The 11,382-nt window shown below is 42.4% G+C and overlaps 1 protein-coding gene across 1 annotated transcript in view; it reads right to left on the reverse strand.

The window, feature by feature from the left end:
• Positions 1-10,470, reverse strand: part of met (MET proto-oncogene, receptor tyrosine kinase) — an 80,153-nt gene extending 69,683 nt beyond the window's left edge. Inside the window, exons 1-2 of the mRNA XM_062421478.1 lie at positions 10,150-10,470; positions 7,288-8,497 (exon numbers count right to left, since the gene is read on the reverse strand). Coding sequence (XP_062277462.1) covers positions 7,288-8,496 — 1,209 coding nt within the window. The 5' untranslated portion in view covers position 8,497; positions 10,150-10,470. The remainder of the gene's footprint in view (positions 1-7,287; positions 8,498-10,149) is intronic.
• Positions 10,471-11,382: the final 912 nt, after the last annotated feature.

Raw genomic sequence — 11,382 nt, forward strand, 5'->3', positions numbered from 1 at the left:
CGTGTCGTCCTACCGGGTCAAATTGACCCTGTCTGTCCTTCCTCCCTCCCTCCTTCTCTCTTTCCCTCCTTCCTTCCTTCCTTTCCTTCCTCCGTTTCTTCTTTCCTTCCTCCATCCCCCCTTTCTTCCATCCTTCTGTCCTTCCTTCCTCCCTCCTTCCTTTTGTCCTCTCTTCCTTATTTTCTTTCCTTCCTTCCTTCCTTCCTTCCTTCCTTCCTTCCTTCCTTCCTTCCTTCCTTCCTTCCTTCCTTCCTTCCTTCCTTCCTTCCTTCTCCCTTCCTTCCTCCCTCCCTCCTATCCTTCTCTTTCTTCCTTCCTTCCTCCATCCCCCTTTCTTCCATCCTTCTGTCCTTCCTTCCTCCCTCCGCCCTTCCTTCCTTCCTTCTTCCTTTCCTTCTTTCCTTTCCTTCCTTCCTTGACTCGAGGACAACAGGAGGGTTAAGGGAATTAAGTTTCTAGTGAGTCACGTCTCACAGCGCTGCAATCAAGTCCAGTATTAAATACTCAGTGGATACTGACTGACTGGAGTCCAAGTGCTATGTATTATTTTTCTAGCATTTAGCAAGAAGTCCTTATTTAGGTTAAGTAAAGTCAATTTTATTTATATAGCTCAGAGATACAGTTCAGAGTACAATCTGAATAACATCCAACACCCTCTATTTATCTGTTCAATCTTCTCCAATCAGAGACACTTTAAAAAAAAAATCCTCTCTTGGGAAAAAAAAACTTGCAAACTACATAAGATCTGTTATTCAAGAGTTGCATGTTGATGTTGTTAAGGATCTAAATAAGGCAAACATCTACTGTACGCTCTGCTCTACATTCTTTTACTCAGCGCTGCATGCAAATAAAATGTAATCTTATCTCATTCAGTGACCAAACAACTGACTGGCAAAGGCTTTTATATATCTTGGAAGTCAAATAACTGGCTCCTTATTTATAATCAGAAATTATTAGGAATTCTTGAACGGTGTAAACTGTAATCAATAAGGCCTCTGTGGCATCTTTTGGAGACAGCGTTTAAAGCTTGTTCATTAAAACAGGCCGGCTAATTAAAATGACTGTCGGTCAAAAGCGTCTCCTCTCTGGAATTATATTACACACACTATAATCAATCAGGCCGAAGATTCAATTTAAAAGCAATCAGCATTTGGTGGGTTTTCTCGAATCAATGGTAATCCGATGATAATTTTGACCTCGAATGTGGCCGTTCTTTATTTTTAGTCTCAAATGTTCCTCCTCCTTCAATAGACTTATGGGAATGGGTGCCAGGCGTGTCGGGGGTCACTCCAAACCCCCGCCATGTCTCTGCACACTACATTACCCAGCAAATGGCCTTACATGGGGTTTTTTTTTTTTAAAGTGATATTGTCAAGTAACAGCACATTTTGGGGGGGGATTGAATCAATTCTTTAATGAGCTTCTTTTCTTTTTAAGGAGAGGTGGAGATTTACCGGAATACTGAAAAACTATGTTAATCAGATTAAATGTTTACTCAATTCAGGCTAAAGCTGCAACTAATGATTACTTTCATTAGCGATTAATCTGTGATTAATTAATTTGTTGTTTGGTTTTTAAAATGTCAGAAAATGGTGAAAAATCTTAGTCACTCTTTCCCAAAGCTCAGGCTGCAACCTAAAATGTCTTTTCCATGAGTTAAAGATATTCACTTTATCATTAGAGATTTTTTCTTGGAAAAACTAAATAATTGGTGATTAATTTTCTGTCCATTGACTAATCAATTGAGTAAACTTTGCAGTGCTAGTTCTGGTGAACATGCTTGAAAAAATAATTAGAATTTAACCAGACTGATTCATTAAGCACACAAAAACCAGTGCATGTTCATTGTCTGCAAAAAAAGATTAGTAGATTGCTCATTTCCTTGTGCATAAACTAATGGACTCATTATCAGTTCAACCTTTTGATATCGTTTCTACTTTTGCTCAAATCAGCAGCTGAGTCGACTGTGGCCTTTTTGAGGGAAACTACTCTTAAGTGCCTCTACTTCTATAAATACAAGCTTTAAAGCAAAGGCAAAATAATTGGAAAATATTCTAAATTGGACCCAGAAAAGTAGCATAATTAAAAAAATCTGCTGAAGCACAGTAATCTGTAGTTACGCTCCAGGTCTGATGGTAAAGATTATTAAATATTTCTTCAATGTCAAGCTTTTTATGTAACCGAAAGCCGCCCGAGGACAGAAACAATCCTGAGAAAACAATGAGGAGAAGCAGATTTGCTGGATCACGTAGACAGCCCAGAGGAGAGCCACTCATGATTACAACATTTATCATATCTTGCTGCTCAAACTGGATATGAGAGGCACGTCTGAGCCGACAACCGCCACTTAAAATCTTCAAAACGTGCGCTTACACTGAGCTCTCGACCTCAGCCAGAATCCTACTGGGAGTTTTCCACAAGAAAAACGCACAGTTTGGTGAAGCAAACGACAAAAAATATCCTGCTGTGTTCTTAAGTATGTCTCGTTTACAACTTTTTATGCATTTACGACAACGCTTATCTCTCCCAAAAAACCTCATGATAACTGCGAGTCTACCTGCCGTATGCCGCTAAACACAAGTCATAAATCTATTAAGCAGTGCTACGATTAGATCATTCAAGTCCTGGCTTACAGCACGAGCATCAGATGGGCAGTTGTTCAATGGTCTTACAGCCTCATTTCTTATACCTGGCAGCTGAAGATAGGAGCACACAAATAAAGACAGTCAGCAATAAAAAAAAAGAAATAGGAAAACGGCGTCCCACTCTCACTGAGATAAAAGCTCTTTTGGCTGCAACGAATCAACACTTGACCTGCTGCGTCTGTGCGTTCTGAGAGTTCAAACTCAGACGTGAAAATATTTGAAAAACAGCAGATTTTTGTGCCGTTTGTCTCTGCTGAGTGCGCTGAAAAAAAGAAGGAAGAAAAAAGCCAGCACACTGGATTTTAGCGTATGTATTGAATTACTGCAAAAGAGATCACTAAATGAAGTCAGATGAAGTCAGCATTATCTAAAAAAATCAACTTTTAGATCATGTTATTTGCACACTTATCAAAACATATCCTATTATACAACGCAGACTAAAGGAACAGAAGGATTCTTATTATAATTACACAGTGCAGAGATGCTCCCGTACCTCCAGCGAAACTGATGTCATGCCTCAATCAAGTGAGTCAAGAGGAAAGAATGTCTAATAATGAAATAGTACACTCTCGCTTGTGAGTGATTGGAACAACAGTTTTCATACCGCCACTCACTGTCAAAGAAGTGGAAACAGACAATTACTGTTTTGGGATTTCAGGAAGGGGAAGGTTTGCTCTGCGTTCGACACTTCGTACAAATGAACCTTTGTTTTGGAGACGTGATAGCACGGAGCGATAGCTGATTCGTAACGCAATGATTTACTCTCTGATCCTTCGCACAGTAGCTCTAACAGGCTCTCTGAGTTATCGGTTTACAGCTGAGGACGGCTTCTAGCTTTTTCACATTCCAAAAAGACCACAAAATGTGTCTGTTAAGCATGACATCAGAGAAAACTCGTCACATCTGTTCACCATAGATGATAGGAGGCAATGAGGTCCTCAAACATTGAACCTCTTTCAACCTTTTGCTCTGTGACTAAAAACGTGCCCAATTTGCAGCTGTCCAGCTGCTCCACCACACATTTGCATCAAAATATGAAGAGATCAGATAGATGTCCTCCGAGTGCAATGAGACACTGAGTAAACACTGTCGGCTCTAATATGAACCACCGAATTTTGTAAAAAGCTTGATATGATCACATCAAACACGACACCTCAAAAAGAGATCATACGGATTGATCAATCCAAAGAAAAAGGCACTTTGGTTTTACCGATGCAATTTCCACTTTCCCACAGGTGCTGGGAACAGGTGGGGGTCGAGGGGAGTGGGGGGGGAGGCCTCGCCAGCGTGGCCGGCTGCCACAGCGGGTCAGGGGATCATCTTCCGCCCAGCTGCTGATGCCCTGTTATCCTCGAGCCATTCATCACGGCTCGCTGAGAGTCAGATATGCGCTGCCCCCCGAACCCCCCCGGCTCCCCAGCATTCCTCATTTTTCCCAGTGGATCTCCACTGCTGATAGCTGTCAGGACGGCACTGATGCACCCAAACACCCAAACACCCACCCATCGTGTATTTGCGCGTAGTTGCAAAGCTGGTTTGAAGCTCCTTTAAGAACTTAACCACATGTCACTCTGGTGTCTCTGTCTGATCTCTTCACTGCAGTGTGTGTCTTTACAACCACTACACACTACAAGCAAAACAGTGTGTTTGCAATTATTATCTGTACTATTCTCCCCCAACTGTTTTGTTATGCATGCTATAATTTCCGTTCTTAACACCTTTCAACACAGCCATTGGTTTCCATTAACTTCTAAATTGTATGAAAGTCAATTAGTAGAGTCTTGAAGCTTGTTTGAGCTGTGTAATCCATCACAGTGATCGTTAAGTCTGCATTCCTTTTGTCAAATGTTGCACGGTAATTCAGTTTAAGTACAGATTGATTTATAGAATTCAGTCTTTAAATCACCTGTAATGTACTTTACCCTGTAATGATAATGAACTGTTGGCAGACCGCTAGGTAATGAAGCAATGTTTAGGTGAGTAGTTCCTCATTTTGTTTGTATGTGACACTGTCGCACTGTACCAGCAGACGAGGAGAAGAAGAAGACGATTGAAAGCTCATGTTAGAAAAAAATAAATGTTTTGCAAATATTTTATGACTAAGGAAAAACATTCATTATTAGAGCTGAAGGATACACACACACAGAGACATGATCATTACCATCAGTGGTGTTCGCAATGGTAATAAATTGTGTTGAAATCTCTAAAAACACAGAAGCATTGTTTGGGAAAAAATAGTTAGCAGCAATATAAAGTAAACACAATCTGTAATAAAAAAGGGATAAAACAAAACCACGGCCATACAAACGCTTTATACCTGCAGTCTTACGGTGCATAGCTGTGGTGTGCTGCCAAGCTAAAAGCAGCAATAAATGTTCCCACTGTGGAAGCGCATGCAGTGATGTTTAAACTAGTCCGCTGACAGTAATAGAAAAAGTTATAACCCCTCACAGTTACACGCACACGCACACACACCCAATGTTTTGACAGAAGTCTTTGACAGGAGTGAGCGAGGTGTTTGCACACGACTCCGGCATTAATCCTGTATGTGCTTGCCCTTTGACAACATGTTTACTGTATAATACATCCAGGAGGCGAAGGCAATCCGCTGCCTGACTGGTGATATACAACCGACTGACGGTGAAGTTAAGTAAAGATGAAGTCAGAGAGGGAGCACCACGAGTACACATATTGACAGCGCCTTTGGCAGGATGGTCGGCAGTTAACTTCGTGTCACTATTGATCAGGTGGTTCAGCTGATTGATTTAGTCAATGTTGATGGATTGAAGGTGAGTGAGTAATTGGGGGGTGGGGGTAACAAACTGGCTTGGATAAGTATGAGGAAGGGTGATGGTTACTTCAGTACAATGCATATTAAAAGGTTTCTGCATAATGTCTTAGGGGTCACAATGTATATAGGACCAATTCAAATAAACGTAATGTAATCCATTATAATAAAAGTAGATATGCTTTATGTCATTTATGTGCTATTATGATTGGGGATGTCAATGTTAAATAAGGTGAATGTATGTTAATGTATGTTAAAATACTCCATGCAGGTCAAAACCTGCTCTCCAAAACTGGCTGAATCTTCCTGAAGCTGACCAATCAGAACAGAGTAGGCTCACCAGGAGGGGGGGGGGGCTTAAAGAGACAGGAGCTAAAACTGCCTGTTTCAGACAGAGGCTGAACTGAGGGGCTGCATAAACGGCCATAATGAGTTTTTTTAAATGTAAAATCCTGCCAAGACATTCCAGTATAGCCACAGAATAAAAATGACCTAGCAATTATTGCCTGAAATCTCCAACCCAAACACATCAGCACACTTTTGGTATCTTCCCTACTCATGCTCTGTAAGACCTGTACTGCATGTTTACTTTATGCTTGTTATCTTGCTTTTTGCCCTCAGCCCTGATCTTCAACAAGTGAAACACGTCATATTGGATTGAGTGATTGACCCAACCAGTCAATAACATTCAACTTGCTTACCTTCTCTGTACGTTTAGGATCACCGTTCTGATCATTTGTCCTAAAATGGCTAGACTGTATAAAAATGACTATGAGTCTGACAGTCTTCACCAAATATGGATGTAAACAACCTTAATTTAAAGCTCTAGGGTCTACACTTAAGAGTCATCATTTCATTTAATCTCCGCCGAAGCACAGAGCCAAAACAACTAAAAATGTTCTACTGATCCAAAGACTGCAAGTTACACAGCATGTAATCAATCCATAAACATGAAAGAGGATATAAAATAGACATAAAAGTCATAGTAAACACTGTAATCTGGAGTTTTGGTTCGTTTTTTTTTTTACATTTCCCTATAAGGCAGATTTGCAAGTACACTCTTAACCAGGCCAGAGGTCAGAGGACCAATTCAGGAGCAGGTCATGCTTCACTGTATTGCTCAAGGACACAAAGATGGAGAGACAGTAGACATACTGGCTGCCTGAACCTGAGACCACCCAGTTACAGGAGAGCAGGTCTCTCCAGCAAAGAGGCCAACGTGCCTGCAGTGAATAAACAGCCACGGCCTATAAAGATAAAACCAGGCCATGCATATACAACAGATGACTGATTGAGGCTTCAATCATAATGAGGCTGAAACTTGCTGATCCACAGAGACCAAAAATGTGTCTTTTGGACTCGATCTGAGTCACTCTGGTTGAAAAAAAGGTCTAAATGTCTGAAATACCGTCGGTGAGCAAAGAGTTTTGTAATTTACTGATGGAGTCATGTGCAGAAAAACACATTTTTTGGCCTGGACTACAAGACAAATCTTCTCAAAGTCGCCATAAAATGAGCAGAGATTTGAACACACCAAGTTTGTGCAGGAAAAACATTCAAAACATCTTCAAATACATTCATTGGCATAAAAATACAAGTAATAAAATCACATATTAACACTTCAGTAGCCATTGTAGAGGTCACCATTAACCATTTTTTAACAAAACTGGTTATTTATATGTGAAAATCTTTAAAAACGCAAACCCATTATAACTTTTGAAAGCTCAGATGAGACCAAATTTGAATGCATCTTAAGAAGAAACATTAAAGAATGCAGCTGTGTATGCAATGCAAAGTGAAGAGCTCTACAGTGGCTACCCTTTCACAGTCACGCCAACCCCTCCAAGCACTTACCACATTGTAGCAGGACTTATTGTCTGATCCGGTGAAGTGATACGGGTCCACTGTGTTGCACCTCTGCATGTACATCTTGAACATGTTGTTGATGTGTTTCAGCGACATGATGCATACGGCCGAGTTGGGTGTCGGCTCCGGAGAGTTCGGCTTTCCGCGGGCGAAGGCGGCGAAAAGCACGTCGTCGCCCTCCTCCACCTTCAGCTGCCTCTGCAGTTCCACATCGTTGCCCACCTTGGTGACGTAAGCCGCTTGGAGGATGTTGAACACCTTCACAGGTTCTGTGGAGCGTCGTCGCCTCTTATCGGTGCTGATGCATTCGAGGGGCATCTCCACGTAGCGGCGGATCACCAGGTCGGAGGAGCACATGCGGACTATACGGGTGTGGTAGGCCTGAGAGTCTCTGCTGACCCGCTGCACGGTGAGGAAATAGGTGAAGGGTCCGCTGTGGAAGGAGTGAACGTATCGCAGGTAGTAGTTTCCACGTAGAGAAGGAATCAAATCCATGTATGAATGGGTGGAGAAGAAGGTGAAGCCATTTTGGCTCGTCTTCATCTTGCGTAGGGAAATGGTGTGGGGATGTGTCGCACTGCCTGATAAGTTTCTCATGCCAGGAATCTCAGAGTTACCAACAAAAAACTTGATAACGTTACTCTCCACGTTGAGCACCTGCGAGCCGGAAGGGCTCACCACAACATCTGAGTCGCTGGGTTGACCCTTGCCTGATCTCACCTTGGCAGCAAAGCAGTACACCTCTTCGTCTACGGTTTTCGGGCTAATGTCATCATCCAGGACATGGCGCCGACAAACACCGTTGTCTGCCGACCCGCAGCTGTATAAACCCCTGTCGTAAATGTGCTCCACCACCAAGGCGATGTTGTGGTTGTCCACCCTGCCACCACCGCCCGTGCTGTTTAGTTTCCGGCCGCAGGTCTCGTTGGCAAGCAGCGGCCCTGTGTGGTACTCTGACAGCTTCGTAAGATTCGGGGACAAGGCGTAGATTCGGTTCACGGCTCCGACGTAGATGATCCCGTCCAGTGTCACCATATTCTGAATGGGGAAGTCGGTGGTGAACGTTGGGAGCTCGTAGGTGACCGAGTGGTTGAGTTTGGATGTCTCGGCTGATTTATCGCACTGGCCCTGCACGCTGGGGCACAGGGCCCACAGCAGCATGATGGCATGAACAGCTTCCAGCGGGCAAAGATTCATCCTGTTCCAGAAAGAAGACAAATGAGAAATGAGCTGGTAAAATGTCCCTGCTGGAACACAAAGAGCTAAAAACATCAATCATAGATATCTCTGAATAGACTGGCCTAAATTTTCTGGAGTGTGAATGTGTGGATAAAAGGCACAATCTGTGTTGAATTGGGAACAAGAGGGACATTGCAATCCCTTTGAGACTCGTAAATAGGACTTTGTCAGGGTGTGAAACCAGGTTTTACTCACTTTACCACAAGCAGTGAAACCAGTCATACTGAAGTGACTAGGGTCTTTATAGTGACACAAAGCTTAAATATCAGTAATCATCACGTTTCTACTTCTGACTCTACTGACCCTACACAAGTCAGCAGTCAGACTTGGGTGAGCACTTCTGTGGTGCTCAGCTACGTTCCCAAATGACCACAGCGCAAGGCAAAGCAGTGAATCACCCAGAGCGCGGTCCGCTCTGCAGGGCGACACAACCACGAGCCTAAGTTTAGACAGCAAGAGCCCAAGGGAGCGGAGATAAACTCATTTAAAACAAAAGAGGTGGGAGGGAAAAGGCAGGAGGGAGCGTCCGGCAAAATGATAAATAACCCCAGCAATTAAATGGTAATCCACTGGGAGATGCTTTTAGTCAAAGGAGGGAGGGAGAGGGAGAGAGCAGCAATAGAGAATTTGCTAAATGTGCATTTGCATGCTCCCTATCTGGATGTGGTTTTAAAATGATCCCCCAGAAGTAAACCAAAACAAGGCAATAACATCAGGCACAGTAGGTTTGGTTTTTATACTCATGTGCAAAGCAAAACCTCAATGAGATTCCCTCTGTGATAATCTGACTGATTTATGACTGATGTCTCACAGTTAGCAGCTCATTTGTTTGTTTGTTTTTTAGAAGCAAGCCAGTGGGCAATTTTTTTATAATATATTATGCCATCTGCGTCTCCAAAGAAAAGATTTAAAGACATCCAACAACTGTAGCATCTGCCTGTAGGCAAACTCTTTTGAAGGTTTACAGCTGAAATACAATCGATGAGTGCCAAAGACAATAAATAATAGTCTGTTTAAACCCCTTAGGGAGATATTAATGATGCCATCCAAAAAAAGATAAAAATAAGTGTAGCCTGTTATAAAGTGTCACTATAAAATAACCCCAAAACACACCCTAAGGTCCTATTATAGCATCTAACACATTCTTTTAATGAATGGATGCTGTGATGAGTAGTAACTTGTTGTGGTTTAAAACTATGAGTAACGGAGGCACAATATTGCGCACCTGCACCAAACACAATAAATTTACAGCCTCATGGCACGGGTGTTTTTTTTTAAAGGACAAAAGGCGGTGTGTGAAACAGTGAAAATGTTTTTAGTTTGAGAGGAAAGTGACTCATGGCAAAAGGTCTCAGAAATCACACATGGGAAGTTGGTAAAATGGTGTTGGGAGCCAGAAAAAACATTTCAAAACTGGGCTGTGATATCCAAAGTTGGAAGAAGAGGAGGAGGGGGGGGGGGGGGGGGGGGGGGGGGTGTCAGGAGTTTCATGGTCAGGGGGGCGAGGGGGACATCTCTGCGCGTTTACGCATGAAAATACTATTCAGGATAAAAATGAAAACAGAGCAAAGTCATGAAACCGAGAAGAACATTTGGAGATAATAAACTCACCTGTTAGCGAGCAACAGTGTACACTCCCTGAGCTCAAATCATATTCCGCTGGTCTCCTCAAAAACGGGACTTCTTGACTTTCTCATCAAATCCAAAGTGATCGCTTTGGATTTCTATATTCGCTTTTTTTTTTTCTTCTCCGTGAAAAAAAAACAACCTCCAAGAAAGAAAAAATAAAATACAGTTTTACTCCAAATCTGACTTTATCTAGTTTCCAGAAATTAAACTCATGTTTGTTGCTCTCAGCTGAACACGAACCCAGTGAGACTCAACACTGACTGACTGACTGCATCCAGCACACACGCCGCTGGAGCTGCTGCAGCACTCACATCAGCCCCTCTCGTGGCGCGTAATGCCCCGCCCCTCGGTCTCCAAAACGCAGTGACGCTTCCAGGTGCAAAGCTTCATCCGTTTGTGGAGCTCAGGTGAGACAGACATGCAGGCATTGAAAGCTGGAAAACAGAGGAAATTGTGCATTATGAGCTTTACTGGGTGTTTATTATGTGGCACAAAACCACCAATTAAGACAAAATCTGTTACTTTTTTTTCTCTCCAGAAAAGCAATATTTAATTCTAATGTATAATTTAATGCATTACTTAAATTATTATGATATCTTCCTTTTAAAATGTGATGTCAACTTTTATGTCCCAAAGGAAGTGTAATTCTTTTTTTTATTACCTAACATAAAACAACTTGGTTTGGTGGACTTTATCCACCAGATCCACGCATTCAAGGTGGTTTGAAACTAATAATAAAGCTTATGTTACGACACAAGTGAGGCAACCACTGTGCCATTACACTTCATAAATGTTCAAAAGCAAAAGAAAAATCAAAGAAAGGGTCTCGTAGGTAAAGTTAAGTCCTTCCTTTCTTCCTCAAGTTCCACCTGACTCTCCTCCAGAACTCCCTGTGAGTCAGAAGAGGGGTTGTCATGTTAAAACGGCTCACTCAGCCATAAATAATGAGCTAAAAGTTATAAAGGCTAAACCAACTGTGTGTGTCTCTCTCTCTCTTTCTCTCTGTGTGTGTGTGTGTCTGTGTGTCAGCTATGAATCACACTGGGCAGCACAAAAAATTCCTTTGTCCCACTTCCTGAAAGGAGGGCAGTTGGAATGAAGACTGGAAAGCCTGATAACAGAGTGCGGATGGAGAATTAATAGGTAGGAGCTGCTGAGGAGCAGCAGAGTGGCAGTTTGCGCTCACTTTCTGACAGACACAGTGCAACATGTGAG

Source organism: Scomber scombrus, chromosome 6 (genome assembly GCF_963691925.1).
Source record: "Scomber scombrus chromosome 6, fScoSco1.1, whole genome shotgun sequence".
NCBI lineage: Eukaryota > Metazoa > Chordata > Actinopteri > Scombriformes > Scombridae > Scomber > Scomber scombrus.